Source organism: Dendrobium catenatum, unplaced genomic scaffold, assembly GCF_001605985.2.
Source record: "Dendrobium catenatum unplaced genomic scaffold, ASM160598v2 fragScaff_scaffold_621, whole genome shotgun sequence".
Classification (NCBI taxonomy): Eukaryota; Viridiplantae; Streptophyta; class Magnoliopsida; order Asparagales; family Orchidaceae; genus Dendrobium; species Dendrobium catenatum.
Genome location: NW_021319083.1, coordinates 14,689,022 through 14,710,034, shown reverse-complemented (window position 1 = coordinate 14,710,034; position 21,013 = coordinate 14,689,022). Strand labels below are relative to the sequence as shown.

Here is a 21,013-nt window from a genome sequence, read left to right as displayed (position 1 = left end):
CTCGGCTCATTTTATAGGCGTGGTTCCAGGTGTGGGCCCGCATGTTTTTTTTTTTTTTTTTTAATTGGGATATCTATCGGTTGCCATACTTTTAAGATGAGAGATTATTACGTGCGGCATCCGATCAATGTGAGGCGAATTCGGATGCACCACATCACCATGATGCATTGGGCTCTGATTATGTGGTGCATCCGAATTCACCTCCGGACGATGCATGTAATAATTTTCTCTTTAAAAAGTTTTTAGTGGCATAATTAATCTCTTGATGAGCCTACCAGTAACCAACCTCGCAAGTGCATGACTTGTAACTATTTTCTCTCAACTTAAGGAGTCGCGTCGTATGAATGGGGATTCGAACATGGATTGAAAGGCTCCCAACCATACTCGTCCACCAACCCAGCTAAGCCCTCGATGGGGTGGGCCCACATTTGTGAAGAAACACATTTCAAACCAAATTAGTGAAAAAAAATAAATAAATGCAAGCTTATAGCGTAATTAGAGCGCGATAGGGCAACCAGACATTTTTTAATTGGGTATCAAGTTGATGGGTTGGCATCACCGGCGAGCAACTTGGCTTAAGTTGCGCTGCGCCTGCAAGGTGGAGCCGTATGTCCTTCTCTAAAAATTGCAAGGTGGACCACATTGACATAATTGCTCCTCCACCAGCAGGTCTTCTGCTTTAAACTGTCTTAGGTAGGCTAATATTCTGAATGGGCTGAAAATCTATGAGTTTATTAAAATATTTTTATTAAGAGATATTTTATATATTTTCCATATTACTGCATTATATATTTATATGTTGTAACAGTAGTGCATACTAAAATAAATTAATTATTTTTAAATATAAATATATATATTATTACATTTATTGGTATTGAAGGTTGGGAGAGTCTTATATGATACAAAAATAGTTAAATTAGTTTAGAAAAATGCTATGGTGACTATCTGAATTTTCTAAAAATATTATGAAAAGAGTATAGTGGCATATGCACCTAAGTTTCATTTGAGATAAAATTTTATCTTTATTTTATTATATTAAAAAATATTGTATTAAAAAGTTGATTTAAAAAGCAGCAAGAAAGTTATGTTAAACGGAGCATTAATAAGCAAAAGTGGACCTAGAAAGTGCTCATGGCGAACATTTGTCCGTTGAAATCTTTGAGAAGCTCATCAGCCAGTAGGATGTTATCAGAAATAATACGGTCCATAACAAAACCAGATTGGCTAGGATGAATGATGGAAGGCATGACATCCTTAGTTTGTAATTAGTGCATGATTTAAAAAATAAGAATTGAGTTTGATGTTCTCCCTCTCCCTCCTATCTCAAGAAGTTCATGAAAGAAGTATTTCTTCCTCATCCAAGTTCCTAACAATATGTAACTAAGGCTTTATTTGGAACAAAGTTCTTATTGTTTTCTGAAGCCACTTTTTAAGCGCAAAAATTTATAGCTAAAAACAAAGAATTTATACTAAAAAAAAAACTACTTTAGATGATATCTCAAATGAAGACTAAGATTCAAGCTCCTACAATGCAAGTCGACAGCTTATGAGAAATCATTGTAGTATTTTGGCAACAAATTGAAAATTGAAACCTCTTCGTGGGGTCCCAATTAAGGCTGGGTTTTTTCTGGGAAGAGGCGTGCAGTGAAGGTAGACATGGGGAGGAATTACATGCAACATGAGCCAGCTATCTGATGTATATTGATGCGTGTATGTATATCATTCCACGAGACAGATATTTTTGCTTCCCATATCCAAATTAAATGTCTTGGAAAGTGACAATTCTTATAGTTTGTTTTATGTGATCAAACAACACTCATACAGATGGATGCAGTAGACCACACATTCTCTATTCTTGAGATCACTCTAAATTATTTGACACGACACCAAATTCGATCAGAAAAATTTTAGGTTAGGGTCAACCCATTTGTCAGACGAGTCATATTCAGGTTAAAAAATGTGATACGTTTATAAAATCGGGTTGGGTTAAGGTTAACCCGGCAACCCGAAATCAACCTTAAGTTGGCCCGGTTCGAGTCTAGCCCAATCCCAATCTGGCGTCTGCACACATGTCCAGCCGCCTAGCGGCCCTAGCCCTCGCTTGCAACCCGCCTCGGCCTAACCGCCTTCAGTCTTCAACACGCCACGCATCCAACGTCCACCACGCTGTAGTCGAGTCAAGACTCCTGCACGAGCCATGGCCTCGGCCTGGTCCCCCTCTGCCTTGCCTAACCCGCCTTTAGCGGTTCAGCCTAGCGGTCTAGCCCTAGCCCACTGCCCAGAATTCGAAAAAAAAGCTGGTCCGCAGGTGGTCTCTGTTCAACCTAGCAACCCGCAAAGGTCGGGTCCGGGTCGAATTTCCTAACCCGTTTTCAAAATCAGGTCGGGTTAGGATCAACCTGTTTAAACCCGAGTCAATCTAGGTTCAACCAAAACGCGAGCCGCAAATCCATTTTGACACCCCTACTCTAAAATAATAAATTTCCCTAGCATTACACACAATCTGTTCATTAACTAATCCACTGTAGGATTTGTTCGCAAATCATTAATCATCTCAGGAAACAAAGTTAACAATGGTTGAACGCCACAAATCTACACTGATCATGGATGGATGCATCTGTTAGGATATGACGAATTGCAACGATGGATTAATGAAGGAAGAGATTGGAAGGAATAAGTGGCCGATTGTCACTTGCCACTTGCCGTCTAATTTATTGGCTTGTGGAGATAGATATTTTTGCATTCCATAATACAAATTAGATATCTATGAAAATTATTGCATGGAGCCGTGTCGTTTATGCTTTGTTAATTATGGATATATCCAATAATGGCTGAAAATGGAATTTTTATCGTTATCATGGGATTGGCCCATGGTCGCCATGTTGGAGATTCCAACGCTTCTCCCATAGGGCCCATAATCATGTGGTACTAAAACATCTTCATTCTTAGAAGGACCAACAGATGACAGAGGAAATAATAAAGACTAGCTAGTGAATAAGGCGAAGAAGCTAGTCATACTCGGGAAATAATAGCTTCATGCAACCACCCAGCCACTAGGCTGGGACCATGCATTAGGGCAGCAGACCACTAGAAAAGGAAAATCACAAATGAAATAAATATCAACCTACAAGACAATGAAGACCATCAAAAAAGAACCACCAAGGTTGCCAACAAACCACAACCAACTAGAAGGTAGTAGAATGCGGCATCATCATTGTCTAGAAGTAACTAAAGAAGCAGCATCCTAAACACAGCCAACCAAGAAAAAATCACCACCAAGAAAGCAACAAACACCAGACACATCCAAGACTAAAAAAACTCCACATGATAAAAAAGCAGTAGAAACCCAACCCAACAAGCCCCAAATAAAACCATTAGCCCACCAAACCAAACAACTAAATACACATCAACATAGAAAAAGTACTCATCAACATTACTTCCTTTTGAATTTCCTCATACCACGATTGTCATTCCCACGCGAGAAGGCCTTATCAATAGAATAACTAACCTCCAAAGCTAACAAATCATGAAAATCATCACCATGGTCATAACGAACATCCCCAAGCGAGGAGGCAGACCCGTCCAACCAGTCGGATTGTTCCAAGTAGCTACCCTTCATGTTTACCTACATATGAGCTTTCAATTCATCATTGGAGATAAGGGAGACCGAAACATCAATAAAAGCCACTCCATTTGGTTGCATATGCACATGTGACAAAGCAATATCAGATGTAAGCAAGGGAGAAAAAATATTAGTTCCAGAAGAGGAATCATCCAACATCACCGTGTTGGTAGGGCAATGATCCTCCACAGGTGCATCGGCTTGAGTAGCCTCAACAGATGGGATTATAGCCAATTGATATAAAGCCTCCATATTAACATTACCATGAATCTCTTCTTGCACGGGATAATCCAAATCCAAATTAACACAATCGACCTTCTCTGAAGCAGTTAGAGGTGGAATCAAAGGGTCCCCATGAACCAAATTGATGGGCATAACATTTCACACTTCATCAGCAATCACATTATCCAAATGACCAGCAACACCAACTTCCATCTCATCGTGCATTGTTAAGCTAATACTAACATTGCCATGAGAATTTGTATGTGCATCGAGCAATTCTCCAACAACAATCACATTATCCCAATTGTCCTCAACTATTTGGTGATGAAGAGTTACACAATCTTTCCTAGAATGACCTAAAGATTTACAATGATCACAAAATGATGAAAATTCATCTATCATCATAGTTTAAATATAACCAAAATTTTTAAGACACAACCACACCATATCAGGATAATGTTCCATGATATCGAGTTCCATCAAAACTCTAGATCCCAACAAGCGAGATCCCACCGCAGTGGCATCAGTACGAAGAGGATGTCCAAAGAGAGATCCAATACCATGTAATTTACGGGGAAAAAATAAATGCAGTCGCATATTCGGGAAGAAGACCTAAACAAGAATAATGAGGAATTCCTTGGAAATGTCCACAAATGGTGACCACTTTGTCAATTTCATGAAATAGTTACAAACAAAGTAGGTTTGATGAGCAAAGACACAATAGTAATCCAAATCTCACTGCAATTTAATCATAACATGATGAGAATTCAAAAGGGTGACGAAGAATTCACATGAGAGTTTTAAATTAAAGAAGAACTCCCTAATTGCATCCAAGATGGCCTATGATTAGGGAAATAGCCAACAAGAGAAAAAGCAAAATGGGTTGCAAGAGCTAAGACCTCTTCCTCCGAAATCCAAAGAGAGGGCAAACCCCGATAAGATGGTTTAAGGTCTACAAATGACCCAGACGAGGAAGACCTCATTAGGGCGTCAATAAATGAATGGGAGTTGGATTTGCCATCCAAAAAATTAGAATTTTTTTTATCCAAAAAATTAGGATCATCTAACTTAACCGCCATTCGCCACAGTAAAGGCGGAATGCTCAAGGAGAAACCAAATCATCATGAAAGAAGAAAAAAATCAATCATAAAGGAAAGATAAACTTCCCAGAGCTGAAGGAAGAGATGGCGAGTAGCAAAAATTGCCCACGATGAGGACAAGCGACAGGGGAGAAAAGCTTAGCATACGTCGTCGAAATTGGAAAATACCATTGGCCTATATATTAAACGAAATCAAGCTCGAGCTCAAGCCTAGCTGGGCTCAAAAGCTCGTTGAGCTACTCAATTAAATTAAAATATATTTAATAATTAATTTAAAATACTTATCATTCTTACTATTTGTGATGAGGAGTGAGTCGTCTTTCCATCTTGAGGACAATGTGGGTCTTTGGGATGGGAGATTAGGCTCTTCTATATTTAAAATTAAAAATTCTAAAAACAAACATTGATTTTTTAAATTTAAAACTGAAAAATCAAGCTCAAGCTTTCCAAACAAGCTCGAGCCTAATGATTTTTAACGAATCGAGCTCAATAACAACTAAACAAGCTTGACTAAATTAAACAAATATCTGACCGTTTGCACCCCTACTTTGATCAACATAAATTATATATATAATATTAGTAGCACATTAGCTTAATCAATTTCATCTCATCAAAAATAATTTATTACTTTTCCTAATAACCTCTATCATTATTCTTAGGAGTGAGAGAATCTTGAGGCAGCTTCAACTTGATTGATTAATCGTGTTCGAGCATTTAACTTATTTGTTATGGAGAGAAAATAAATATTATAATAAAATAATAAAAAATGAAAAACTATAAAAAATAATAAATAATCATTTATAACATAAGAGAATGAAAAAACAACTTTAAAATATTTTAAATAATTTTGTACAATCTTAATATATTTTAATCATATTTTATATTAATATCTTTTAAACAAGCGGGCCTATAAACTAATGAATTGGTCATGGCTAGCACAAATTTAGCTCATTAACTCATTGAGCTCTACTAGAGTCATTTATCAAATCGAGCCCAAATCATCTCGCACGTCATCTTAATTCGCACCCCTAATCATTCTTGATATGTTAAAGTAGTCTTTATTTCCCAATAAGATTTATAATTTTTTTTAGCTAAATAAATATATATGATTAAACTTTTTAATCTTAAATTTGAATAATTTTAAAATTTTGTGAAGGGAGGAATGCATCTCCATGCAGCTATTAAAAAAAATTGTGCTGAAAGTGCAAACAAAAATCCAGCTCAAAAATAAATCACAAGTCTAATGGCCAAATAAACTAAAACAACAAAAGCAGAATTTCAAGATAAAATGAAAAGTTCACAACGCTATTAATCATTGACAAACAGTTTATAACTAAACTCGCTTCCAGTTGTGTTTTTTCATACTTAGAAAAGGCAAGGAAATAAAAAGAAAAATGGTTAAATATAACAATATGATGCAACTTTGGAGAAATTATTCTGTGCGGAGACGGAGACAGAGCGCAAAACGTCGTTCGGAAATCAACCAGAATGCACCATATCAACAATACCGAGCACATATGTGACATGACATATTCTGATTAGTCTATAGACGGCGTTCGACATCCACAAAGAATAATTAATCGCAACCTTGCGGCCAAGTAAAGAAGATGCTTATTAGAAAACAAAATCAGGTAGTTCTCTTAGGAGACATGTTCTGCAGAAGAGCAACAGCAGTGATGATAGCTAAAACATGCAGCAAAACACCTGCCAAAGTGCCAACCAGAGTGCAGATTAAGAGGCATGAGTTAGCGAGAAAGCTATATATGCAGCCCGTGGAAGGGAGAAATTATTATGTGCGGATACCGGATATAGAACGTTATTTAGAGACCAATCAGAATGCGCTACGTCAACAGTACCGAACCGCTGTATGAGTAGTACCGAGCCACGGTATCGAGCAAGAGATGATGTATCACATTCTGATTGATTTCCAAACGGAATTCGACGTCCGCACAGAATTATTAATCGGTGGAAAGCTAGACTTACCAAGCAAGATGTAAACGGTCTCGCCCAACTCGTAGTTTGTTATGGATGAGAAATCTTGAGTTTTGAAAAGCTGTTACATAAGCAATTTTGTTGAGGACTTCTGCTTTACTGAAAGATGAAATTTTGCGAGGCAACGAAGGAATACAAGAAGACAAAACATGCATAATACTGATAATAATGTCCTTTATTCAAGAAAAGAAATATGGAGAGAACTTTTTTAAGCTGACAGACGATATTAGAAAGAGCAAGATGCAAAACATTAGGGTAAGGACGATGATTAGAAGGAATGAACCAAGCAATAAACAAAACACAATAAGTTGAAAAAAGAAAAGAGAAAAACAATGATCAAATAATATACAAGCTACAGGAATTAAGGAAAAAACTAAACAATAAGAGGGCCTTATATGCGTATCTTATCAAGCTCTATAGAAATTGAAGTTCTAACACGCATGTTACACCTTAGAAACATTAGCTGTTAGTCAACTCACAATAAATAAGCAAGATAACAAATAAACAAAGAAGAAGCTGCAAAAATTTATGCTTTACAGAAACCATGAATGCATGTAGATTTAATCATGTATATAGTTAGGGGTGTCAATTTTGGGTTACGGGTTGAGTTCGGGTAGAATCCGGAATTGACCCAATACTATTTGGCTCAACCCGAATTCAACCCATTTTGCAAACGGGTTGATTTTTTGAACATGAAATCAACCTGCGTTGGGTTCGGGTCGACCCGACCCGTAAGTCAAATCCTGTAACTCCGCTTCGACTTAGGTAGTGGCAGAAATTGTGCAACTCTGGCGCTCGAAGTGGCAATGGCGACGGAAGCGGCAGCGGGCAGACGCGATGCGACGCACGACAACGACATGTGATGCGACGCGACATCGTGGGAGCGGTGACGCGCGGCAGACGCGATAGCGACAGCGGCTCGGAGGCAGCGACATCATGGTTAGGCGTCAGATGCAACGGGCGAGAGTCAGGTCAAGCGAGCAGTGGGGCAGGCTATGCGGGCAGCGAGGCAGGCTACATGGGCAGAGCAAGCAGACGCCTTTTTCCCGGGTCATTTCCAGTTTTCGGGTCAACACGAACACGCCCCGATTTTTGAAACGGGTTGAAAACCCTAACCCGAACCGGGTTTGGGTCAATCCAAACCAGAAATTTCCATGTCGGATTTTCGGATCATGTCAAATATTGAAACCCCTATATAAATATAGTAAAATGTCAGGCATAACGATTTTCAAAGATAATTTAACAAGCATATGGAGCTAATTTTACCGTTATCAGCCCATTTTAACAAAGTATACCCACAACCATTATTAGCGAGAATTTAGTCAATCATCCGTTCCAGTCTTTATCCCTATTAGACAAATTTAACTGAAAAAAAAATTAAGAGTGCATATTATATGGGAGTATGAATCCTAAAGAAATTTTTACAGGTAGCAATAACAAAATTTTATTAAGTAGAAAATACAAGGAAAGAAGCCAACTATTGCAATGGAAATGGATCTCCGGCCAAACCAGTTCAGACAAAACTGATAAGCCATCGTACTGATAAGCCTTCATCATTTTCCACGATTACTGTACAAGCTCCTTTAGGCGCTGCAGCCACTACCATTGCAGCCTGCTGATTTCTGTTGCAAGTAACTGCCAAGGGTAGTTTAGGCTTTTTACCTTATGCTGCTTACACGGTGTATTTAAAGACTAAGTCTGCTACAGTATTGCATACTTGAATTCCATAGCAAGCTTAACGGCTCATTCTCTATCTTTCTTGCAGATTAATGGAGAAGAGCGGAGATGGTTTTTCATGGTATCAGAGCTTCCTTGCCTAACGGCTCCTTTTTTTGTTCGCAATGGGAGACTCGACTGCAGCTTCAGCGCCCTCCACACTTCCGGCAGTTATTCACGAGACTCAGAACAACTCCAAAGTTCCCAATGTCATTCCTCCCACCCTCAAGTTCCTCCTCTCGAACATGAAGAATGTCATACACATTCAACTGCTTCCGGACAACTATCCCACTTGGCGCTCCGCCATTCAAAAACTCTTTGCAGCGAACAGTTTTTCCGGCTACCTTGATGGTTCTCAACCTCCACCACCCAAGCACCCGCTCACTGCAACCGGCCGCTGACTTTAAATCCTCAGTTTTCTTCTTGGACACTTGTTGATCAGAATCTCTCTGTCGCTCTCTTCTCCATCATTTCTTCGTCGATCTTACCTTATGTTCTCAACCTCGACACCACCGCCTCCATCTGGAAAACACTTGATCAACGGTTTTACTCCACCAATAGATCTCGTGTTATTCAATTAAAAAACGAACTCCATTCTCTATCTATGCAGAACAAATCAATGACTGAGTAGCTTGCCTCCGTCAAAGTTCTCGTTGATAACATCAGCGCTGCCGGTGGAGCGGTCGACAATGAAGACGTTCTGCATTATATTCTGAACGGCTTACCGCCTGCTTATCAATCTTTCAAGACCTTCATCAGATCGTCTCTTCATCCGATTAGTTTAGATAATCTTTATTCCTTACTTCGGAGGGAGGAAGTGCATCAGACGACTGATGCAGTTAAGGAACTATCCCTGTCTCTGTCAAATCCAACCGTTGCTCTCTACTCCAGTCGTGGACGTGGCCGTGGCCGTTACAATGCCGCTCGTAGTCGTGGACGAAGTTCTAGTTCTACTCGTCCCTCGCGAACACCTCGCTTTGATGGACAATGCCAAATCTGCGGCAAAACAGGACACTGCTGTTACCTGCTGGCATAGAGGAAATTTCCAGTATTCCTCTCCAACACCTACCTCTGATGTAGCTCTGGTTGCCAACAACAACCCGCCGACAGATAAAAATCCTTGGTATCTTGACAGTGGAGCGACTGCTCACCTGTCACCGGATCCTCTACCTTTTCAGCAGCCTTATACCGGTAAGGATCATGTGTTGGTTGGCAACGGTGCACCTCTACCAATCCATAATCTCGGTAATGGATTACTTCACACCCCCAATCGTAAGCTTTTTCTTACTCCCTTACTTCACGTTCCCAACTTAACTCATAAACTTCTCTCCCTTTCTAAACTTATTAATGACAATAAATGCTCCATTGTTTTTTATCATCTCGGTTTTCATATCAAGGATTCGAAGACCAACAAAACTCTTCTCAGTGGTCCATGCCGTAATGGGCTCTATCTAGTCTCGCTCGCTTCTACACCTCATCAAACCGTGGCCAATTCCGCTACTGTTCGCTATTCGTCCTCTGCAACGACCTGGCACCGTCGACTTGGTCACCCACACTTCAAAGTTCTTCAATCCATTTCCAAGCAGCAACCGAATTTATGTATTTCTTTTTCTAGTTCGAAATGTAACTATTGTGAACTTGCTAAAAGTCACAGACTTCACTTCTCTCCCTCCCACCATGTATCTAGATTTGCTTTAGAACTTTTACATATAGATGTTTGGGGTCCTTCCCCAGCCCTTTCCTATGATGCATATCGTTATTACTTATTAATTGTTGACGACTATACACAGTTCTCCTGGTGCTTCCCTTTAAAATTAAAATCAGAGGTTGCTTCCAACTTAATTCAATTCGTCCGTCAAATTCAAAAAAAACTTAATGCCTCTGTTCGAACTATCCGTTCCGACGGTGGTACAGAGTTTGTGAATAAAACTTTGAAATCTTTCTTCTCTACTACCGGCATTGTACACCAGCTCACTTGCCCACACACGCCTCAACAAAATGGCGTTGCCGAGCGCAAACACCGTCATCTCGTTGAAACAACCCGCACATTACTCATTGATGCTCATCTACCTCCCAATCTATGGACTGAGGCTCTCGCTACATCCGTATACCTCGTCAACATATTACCTTCCTCCCACAATCCTAAATATTCCCCATTTGAACTTCTTTATAACACCAAACCCCACTATAGCTATTTACGAATATTTGGATGTCGTTGCTGCCCATGGCTACGCCCTTATGCTCCACATAAATTAGCTCCACGTTCCTTACCATGCATATTTCTTGGGTATGCTCCTGCTCAAAAGGGTTACAAATGCTACCATTCCGAAACAGGCAAATTCTACATTTCCCGCCATGTTTCCTTCAATGAGCAAACCTTTCCATCTCAGCTTTCCAACCCGTTGCCTTTACCCAATCCTCCCACTACCCCAACTCCCATTCCACCATTTCCACCCGTCTCAACACAACAGACCTTCACACAACTCTATCCTCCCTTCCCCACTTAAAACTACCTCCCCACAACTTCCCTCACAAATTCCCTCATCTACATCTTCCACTTCCATACTGCCACATGCCACTTCAACAAACCAATCTACCTCTAGTTCCTCTTCTGTTGCACCACACCACCATATGGTCACCCGTTTTCAAACCGGTTCATTAAAGCCTCGACAACTTCTCAACCTCAACCATACCATTGAGCCTATACCCACTTCCTTTACCACTGCAAACAAATCACCACATTGGCGGACAGCTATGTCAGCTGAATACAATGCCCTTTCTACCCAACGCACATGGTCTCTAGTTCCTCCTCTCTTAAAACAACAAGTACTCGGTTGCAAATGGATCTATAAAATTAAAAGTCACACAGACGGTTCCATTGCTGGTTATAAAGCACGATTAGTCGCTCAAGGTTTTCAACAAGAATATGGAACCGACTTCCATGAGACCTTCAGTTCAGTCGTCAAGTTCCCTACCATCCGCATCTTTCTAACCGTTGCTTTGCATTTCGATTGGCCCGTTCTTCAATTAGACGTCATCAATGCTTTCCTTCACGGCAAGCTCGACGAAACCATTTACATGATCCAACCTCCCGGCTTCACTGATCCACAATTTCCTCATCACGTTTGTCTTCTAAATAAAGCAATTTATGGTCTTAAACAATCTCCTCGTCTTTGGTTTGCCACCTTAACCAATTACCTTCTTACTCAACATTTTCATGTCAGCACCGCCGACACTTTCTTCTTAATCCTATCCAAATACAATTTGAAAGTCTACATATTAATTTATGTAGATGATATTCTAATTACTGGTAACAATCCCTCTTTTATCAGCTCTCTTATTTCGAACCTAAATCTCAAATTTCAAATTTGTAATCTCGGTATGCTTTCTTCCTTTCTCGGCATTTCCTTCACCCGAACTCCTACGGGTTTCCATCTCAATCAAACCACCTACATACATGATCTTCTACTCAATGCCTCTATGAGCAACTGCAAACCAATTCAAACTCCTATGCCCAACAAACTACCCACCGATTCCTCTCTTTTACTACCGTTTGCTCAACCAGCACTGTTTCGCCAACTGGTAGGCTCCTTACAGTACCTGTCATCAATACGACCGGACATTGCCTTTGCCGTCAACAAATTGTGCCAAAATATGCATTCACCTCTGATTCTACATTTTCAGCTCTTAAAACGTGTGTTATGTTATTTAAAAGGCACAATCGGCTACACTCTGTTCTTTCCAAAAACAGATCTTCTCCTGACAGCCTTCGTCAATTCTGACTGGGCTGGAGACACTCTTGATCGAAAATCAACTTCAGGTTATTGCATTTTTCTTGGCAAAGCCTTAATTGCCTGGACCGTTAAGAAGAAGTCAACCGTTGCTCGATCTTCCACGGAGGCGGAATACCGGTCGTTAGCGACTGTCGCTGCAGACCTCATTTAGATACGTCGGCTATGCAAAGATTTCCAGATTACACTTGAGCAATCCACTATTTATTGCGATAACATCTCTGCTCTCTCAATTGCTCAACATCCCATTTTCCATGCTCGCACAAAGCATATTGAAATAGACCATCATTTTCTTCGGGACAACATTCAGGCGAAGCATACTGCCATCCATCATGTTGCCAACGATGATCAAATTGCAGACATACTTACCAAGCCTCTGCATCATTCAAAGTTCCATGCTCTTCGCACCAATTTAATGGTTGTACCGCCCATTAACTTGAGGGACGGTGATAAGCCTTCATCATTTTCCACGATTACTGTACAAGCTCCTTTAGGCACTGCAACCACTACCACTGCAGCCTGCTTATTTCTGTTGCAAGTAACTGTCCAGGGTAGTTTAGGCTTTTTACCTTATTCTGCTTACACGGTGTATTTAAAGACTAAGTCTGCTACAGTAATGCATACTTGAATTCCATAGCAAGCTTAACGGCTCATCTTTCTTGCTAAGCTCTTTCTTGCAGATTAATGGAGAAGAGCGGTGATGGTTTTTCACGTACATTATATGATTAAATTATGCAGATGGATGTGATATGGCATTGCTGATAATCATATATAATGAAAGTATGATAAAGGACAGAATAAATAAGAAGTGTATCCTCTGCGTACCAGAAATCAATGATAGATTGTTTGAAGCCTACATTAGCAGAAGGATCTCTTCTGATTGTGATTGACAGGGAAGCGAAAGAATGAAATTGGGCTTTCCAGATTTTTAGCCATTCAGTCATTTTTTCATAACCATGGTCTAAAATATCACTCAAATGTGTGGATGAAAAAATGAGGTATTTTGCAAGTCCAATCTCTTAGGCCTTTTCCAACTAAACTCCAAACGCATGAATGGCGTCGCTTGCGAGCTCCAACGGCAAAACTTCCAATATTTGGTTGGGGTGAACAATGCGAAGCCAATATTGGTGTTGAACTATTCACCTACGTTATTTTTCTATCTCTACGGGATTTGCCGAAGAAATGCGCGAAAGTGTAGAAAGACGGTACCTTCTGCGAATGGTGCAAAATGGAGTTCGATTGGAGATGAATCATACCATTTTTTAGTTTCACTGAATTTTGGAGTGAAAAAATGAGATTTTCGGTTGGAGATGCCCATAAAATTTAAGTTAAAGGAATCAGGTTAACCACACCATCCACTAGTCAAACGGTTATAATAATGGTCACAACCAAATATATTCAACTTTCTCTATACGCACGTCAATAAACAGCTACATTGTAGTTAATACAGCAACTTAGCAAACTTAGCTGCATGGAATAGAAATAGATACACTTCCCCAAACAAGGAAAAAAAAGCATGAAAATATAAACAAAACCAAGTTTCAGGAATAACAAACCAGAAAACATTAGATTAGTTGTAAATTAACCATCAATTGGTTATGTGACATTGACAAACCGAAGGGGCCATGGCCCCTGAACAGTTTATTACCATTAATGACTTCTAAATATCTTCTTAAACATTTTTTACTTTGCTAGGTTAGTGCTTACAGCCTTTCCCCCAACTCAGCAAACACACATACAAATAACCCAATGTAAAGTAGGCTAGATTGATCCCTTGTCCATGTTCCCATACCCCTAAATGTTTATCATTATTAAAATAATACTTTTTAAATGTACACATACCTCACGGGCATAAAGTTATCTAGCAAGGAAAAAAGTTTTTTTTTTCAAAAATTTAGATGGTCCTTCTGAAAAAAAGGAATAAGAATTCATTACCTTAAAAAATAAATCATTCCAGACTACATGTGCTGTAGCAACCACAATCCCAACAGCAGAAAAACTGAGAAAGAGTCTCAATAAATTAACTTGACTGCGCCTACGACCTTTCCAAAGTGGAAAAAAAGATCAGATATACTTTACTAAACATGTAAGAGATCTAAAAATAAAAAATAAAAACTGTCATACCTAATTCTCCGATCAAAAGAGAAATGAACCCAATAGAAACAGATACAACTACAAGGTTGTCAAATCCCTTATCTCGTGATGCAAGTACAACTAATAAAGAACCGATAACTTGGAGTACACCCTGCATTATCAAATTACTACAATGTTATAAAGTTTCCATCAAGTTGAATCACAGATGCATCATAGGAAAATAGAGAAAACACAGAGCTAAATCTTATAACCAAGTCAATGATCTTATATGTACTAAACCTTTACGTATGGATGAAGGCTCTTGCATTTGAGTAAAGCATCTTACATTTGAATTATACACCATATATATAGGTTAAAATTGTAACATATGTCGAAAAAGATAACAGCCGAGGTCACAATTGCACGTTTTTTTAGCATTAAATAATGAATGTTCTTGTGATTCTATTTTAAGAGCTCGCTTGATTCAATGGCATTTGGATAAGAGTGCTACCTAGATAGCAATGCTATTCACATAACATTTTCATCTATGAAATCAATGCGGTGGGTTCAGTGTTACTTAACAATATAATGTTATCTAAAAACATTAATGATAGTTTTAATCTTTCTTTTTATAATAATTTATTTTAGCAGTTAAATAGCCTAACAACTAGATGTCATCCTAGATGTCATCAAAATAGGACCTTGATTGTCATTTATGATATTGCTTTTTAAAGATGTTCGAGAACCAAACATTGGACATCAAAAGATGTGAGCGAACCAAACACCCCCTTAGGGCCCTAAGGGGCTGTTTTGTAGCAGGATTTAGCTCGGATTTGAGGCATATTTGAGCGAATCCAGCCAAACAGCTTAAAATGCAAAACCAAATCTCACAACAAATGAAAGTCATCGTAGAAAAAAAATTCCGCCTTTTCGTTCTAAATCCCGTATTTCCCAAATCCTGGTTTTTGCTGTATTTACGAACTCCGTTGGCTCGAGAGGAAGAGTCCACTCGTCAAATCCGTTCTATAGCCAAACAATCACACTAGATTTAATAAGAATTATCATGAATGTTACCAAACAATTTTAGGATTTAGGCCCCTCAGGATTTCCGAAATTTGGATTTAGCGGATTTATGAAATCCTACTTAAATCAAATCCTGGGTGCTACCAAATAGCCCCTAAGTGTGAATCTACTTGTGGAGAGTAGCATTATTCTAAACATAATAGAGAACAACAAATAAACTATCATAAGATCACAAGATATAAACTATCGTTTCATCTCTCAGCATTAACTCCATTTTCGATGACTCTAGGTGATTAAGATCATAAGGTTCTTACAAAATCAGTAAGGCCGTCGACCTAAAGAGGCCAATCCGAAGATGCAAGGAAAATAACGCAAAAGAACATATCTAAAATACGCAGACAGGCTTTGGGTAAAACATGAAGCAAACAAAAACAAAATAAGTGGAAATTAACCTGCGTTGTTAGTATGGATTTAAGGCGTGACTTGCCCTTGGCAACCTTAGTATATCCTACAATCACGAGCAGAGTTTAACCAAGATGCAATTTTTAATCAAGGTTTAAATAACGATAAAGACTCCTGAAACGGTACTTAACTGGAATCGACAACCATGCGGTAAGAGTAATCGAAGCCATCGGTTCCAGATGGCCGACCAGCGACGGGTTTCCTCTGCTGCATCTGTGATCCACCTTTCCTACCCTCGACCGTCACTCATCGGGGCTGTTTTGTAGCAGGATTTATGCCGGATTTGAGGCGGTTTTGAGCGAAATCCAGCCAAACGGCCTAAAACGCAAAACCAAATCTCAGGGTAAATGAAAGCCGCCGTAGACGGAAAATTACACCTTCCGTGGTAAATAGTAAATACCCATTTTGACCAGTTTCTAACCGGACAAACCCGAAAATTAATAATTTTTGGATCGTGTCGGATTGACCCGGACCCGAAACGGGTCAAATTCGGGTCCGAAAAGTTGATCAGTTTGCAAAAACGAGTCGAGTTCGGGTTGATCTGAATAGTGCCAGATCAATTTTGGGTTCAACCTGAACCCGACCGATGACCTGAAATTGGCACCTCTAGGAAAAAGCTAACTATAGGGCATAGGCTAAGGAATCTTAGAAAAATTATTTAAAATGAGTAAACTAATCTTAATAATTAATATTTATAAATTAATTAGACATTAATTCATATAAATTAATATTATTTATAACTTATTTTAAAGAAAATTATTATATTTAATTAATTAACTAATTAATAATTAATAAAGATACTATATTATGCAAATTATCCAATAAATACATGTCAAATCTCTAATTACTTTAAATCATGAATTGAATAGTCAAACTGTCACACACGATTTCACATGAGTTATCATAAATGTTACCGGACATTTTTTAGGATTTCATAAATCCAAATTTAGAGGATTTACAAAATACTACTTAAATGAAATCCCGAGTGTTACCAAACAGCCCCGTTGTGTATGTGTCGCTTTTTTTACTTTGTACTAAATATAAGGGGTTGTTGCGATACAAGATCTATGCAGGATTTGAACAGGATTTTGTCTAAATTGGTAATAGGATTTACGAACCGTTACATCTCACAATGAGTTAAATCATCTGTTTCGCTCTTTTTGTCGTAAATATCGGATTTACCTAATTTGGGGGAGTTCGACGGATTTACGGGATTTGGTCGAGAAGAGCGTGAACGAAAGAAAGATGGCTACCTTTACAACGAGTAAGCTCAACGAGTAAGGAGGTGAAAAAGTTATTTAGCGACTCGCTCAAGAGGAAATTTTTTAAGGGGCTGGGAGGAGAAATTATTCTGTGCGGAGTCAGGCCACAGATCTTTCAGACAGCATGTTATGTATAAATTTATATATAAATGTATCATTTTTTATACTCTTTTTTTACATAATGTGCACATTCATAATCCAAACAATTATTCTCGCTCGGACTCCGCATAAAATAATTCCTCCTGTTTGAAAATGATCGGGGTTTAACTATGCATGATTTAGTAAATACTGTAAAACCTGAATTATTCTATAGCTGTTAAATTTTGAAAATTGTTTGGCAAGTTAATAATAAATTCTATTAAATTCTGAAACTATTTGATAATGTAATTTAGAATTTGAGGTGATTAATTCATTTAAAAATAAAATTTATTATAGTTTAAATTTAATTTAGGTGTTAAGTATGAATTACTTATTAATTTCAATTTTAATTACAATTAATAAGTTATAATAATAAATAATATAATTTGAAATTAACTTATTTATCAAATAATTTAACTAATAAATTAATTACAAATTATAATATTAATTATCAAATTACTTATTTAAGTATTAATTTAATAAGTATTTAATAGCTAATTAATTAATTAACTATTTTTAAATAACTAATTATTTAACTAATACTCTTATTAATAATTTAATTAGTTATTTAAGTGCTATTAATTAGTTTTAATTATTAATTATCTTATTAATCACTTAATTATTTTACTAGTCATTAATTATTTAATTATTATTTACACTATTAATTATACAATACATTTAATAATTTAAATATCAAATACTAAATAAGCTAATTATATTAATTATTAAGTATTAAGTATACCATTAATTATTTATTAATTATATTATATTTTTGATTAATTTTACTTAAATTAGTTGAAGTAAATTAATTAATTCCTATAGCAGTATAACTTTCTCTGTTGGCTTCTCATTAGTTGTAGGCCTAGGGTTTGCTTTTCCTCTTCTCCAGTAAGTCTATACCACTCGTGGTACGCCGAGAATTAAGAGTTTTGAATGAGCCTATTCACCTCCTTCGACGACGAGCCATAACTCCAAATCTATACTCCATTGAAGTATTGAGAGGTAAGAATTTTGAATGAGCTCTTTTCAATACTCCATTGAAGTATTTTGAAGCATTGGTGGTCATAACTCCATATCAACAGCCACCACCATGCATCAAGGCCCACTTTACGGTTTTATGTTTATAATATCAACCATGCATTTATTGAACAAGTTGGGATCATCTGTATTACCAGCCACATACATCTTATGACAAACAAAATCAACATCACGAACACCCATTTATCGTACAAATTTTTTTGAAGTTTTTTGTGCAGGTGTCTTAGACAATGACGGTGTGCAACATTAGGAAAAATTTTTCTGTAACCACGGACGAGACCATCATGCCTATCTAAGATAATACAAAGACTTAATCTGCTGCTAACGGTTGGATGCAAGTCATGAAGGGTTCTAAGAATTCATATCCAAGATTCATTATACTCTGACCAACTAATGCAAATGCAAATGGAAAGAGGTTGTTATTAACATCCAAATCAACTGCGATAAATAAGGCCCCCCTCTATTTACATAGAAAGAATGTCCAATCTAGGTTGAGTATAGGCCAACGAAATCTCCAACAAGATATACTGGCTTGAATGCCCAAAAAATTTGTTGGAACCTATTTGAATCAGAGGATTAGATCTTGTAAATTGTATATGGCATTACTACAACAATTGCTTCCATGAATAGATTAATTGTCCTATATAAATCCTCCCAACTTCCAAATATGACCTTAATAGGTTTTCGTCTTGCATCCCAAGCTTTCGTGTATAAGATTGTGACATTAAATTTTGCTTCAATTCTCCCTATAATCTATGTTGGTTTAATATCCATTTGCTTTATTATGGTAGGCAAAATGAAGAAGCTAATGAACTGCGAGTTACACTGCCTATGATCTGCCACGAGAATAGGATTGCTACATGAATGTTATAGCTTAATGGACAGTATCTTCAAGACACCACCCAATCTTTTGCTCAGCCTTGCATGCAAAAGTCAAGGTCATTTCCTGGAACAATTATCTGCGGCTGTGAAAATTTGTTTATTCGAAGCAATAACCACAAATTGAATATTATTCCTGACGGACCAACCATGTACGACAAACTAAAGTGTTGATTTCCCGGAAGCACATACCTTCAACCAATTCTATTGGAATTAAAAACTCCTCATTTGATAGACTAAACACATTATCACTGTCAGAAGCATTCCCCGCATTCCACTGGTGGCACTCATACAAATTTTTGTATATTCATTATTGTCTGCCACTCCCGCTTCTATATTAACTATCCTAATGTAGTAATCATGAATAACTTTGTTAATATAGTTATAATTAAGGACACTTCGAACATTTGTATCAACTACCAGGTCGTCCTCATCTTCAAAATCTTTTTCGGTTGAATCACCACTCATTGTCTCATATCCTTAGTCAACTACATGATCACAAACTCTAGACTCATTAGTCTAAAAAAAAGTAGGTTGGAGATGCGTCAAAGGATCAACCACATTTGCTCCAAATGTTTTTTTCACAAATCTACATCATACTGACATATGTTCAAATAAATAGCACTAAACAAATTAAGTATGAGTCACCAAACAATTAATGTGTTCAATATTGAACTTATCAAATGCTTGTATCTTGCACGGGTAATTGGCTATACCCAATATCATGTGTCTCAACGCCATGATCCTGGGTGATAGAATCATGAATTTGAGATGAAGCATTTTCATCACAATTACTACTTGCAATCTCTTCAACTTCAACATACATATGCTAAACTTCTCCAACAACAAGGGATAAAAAAACTTTAGAGACACTTCATCTTCCTTAACTTGTGAAGCAATGAATTCATTCCCAATTGGAAAATGACACACAAGGTTGACTATGAATCTGGATGTGTCATACTTGAGCACTCTAAGATCCCTCACCTTAAGCTATTGTGAATTTGAGTTAACCAGAACTTGCAATGGACGAATTTTACCACCAATATACGTAGGAATAAATTTAGAATCTAGATATAATTCTCCATCATACAAGAGCATAAATGGTGGTGATCATCCACTCATTTTGAAAACCTAACTTCTGAAATCATATCAACTACTAACCAAATATAAAGCTCTACAAATTAACCAAGCGCATTCGAAGGGAATAAAACATTGACGTAATCCTACCCGCTACATCAAACCATAATGAATTAGATCGACTAACTAACAACCTATATATAACCACTTCTACAATTTTTCAATTCCAGCATACACAATACCACATCTTAAAATATATATATATATGACGTCTACATTAAAATTTTGACATTTCCATAACAATGCTTCTTCAATTTCTATTACATAAAGCAATTTTCCCTAATTAATTTTAGGCAAGCATAATGACTTATAATAAACAGATTAAAAAATAATTAATTGATTAAATATTAACTAAACATTCTGATAAATTAAAAAGACAAATAATTTATACTATTTAGCAATCTGTGAAATACCTGATTTCATTAAAATGTAATGAAACGCTACAAGATTGCTACTAATTTGTTGAGTTTAAATTCAATTTCTTTTAAAAAAAAAAAAAAACTACTTTTTAGTAGTAAAAAAATCATCTCAAATGGAGCCTAACAAAGGAACGCAGTC

The 21,013-nt window shown here is 37.4% G+C and overlaps 1 protein-coding gene across 2 annotated transcripts; it reads right to left on the bottom strand.

Moving 5' to 3' along the window:
• Positions 1-6,201: 6,201 nt before the first annotated feature.
• Positions 6,202-16,326, bottom strand: LOC110093879. 2 transcript variants are annotated; one of them, XM_020818905.2, is made up of 6 exons: positions 16,133-16,326; positions 15,992-16,047; positions 14,568-14,688; positions 14,379-14,485; positions 6,928-6,997; positions 6,202-6,648 (listed from the first exon to the last, which is right to left on the bottom strand). In XM_020818905.2, the coding sequence occupies exons 1-6, from the start codon at positions 16,212-16,214 to the stop codon at positions 6,572-6,574; spliced, it is 513 nt and encodes a 170-aa protein (XP_020674564.1). In that variant the 5' UTR covers positions 16,215-16,326; the 3' UTR covers positions 6,202-6,571. The 2 variants fall into 2 exon arrangements, with proteins under 2 accessions (XP_020674564.1, XP_020674565.1); XM_020818906.2 differs by lacking the exon at positions 15,992-16,047 and having other exon boundaries at positions 16,133-16,289.
• Positions 16,327-21,013: the final 4,687 nt, after the last annotated feature.

What these genes read in the sequence shown, in the direction of transcription:
- LOC110093879 (XM_020818905.2), bottom strand. Translation starts at nt 16,214, where the DNA reads ATGCAGCAGAGGAAACCCGTCGCTGGTCGGCCATCTGGAACCGATGGC. An exon ending in CCGCATGGTTGTCGATTCCA is followed by an intron (nt 16,048 to 16,132) that starts GTTAAGTACCGT and finishes TCGTGATTGTAG; the next exon opens with GATATACTAAGGTTGCCAAG. An exon ending in TCTTTTGATCGGAGAATTAG is followed by an intron (nt 14,486 to 14,567) that starts GTATGACAGTTT and finishes CACTTTGGAAAG; the next exon opens with GTCGTAGGCGCAGTCAAGTT.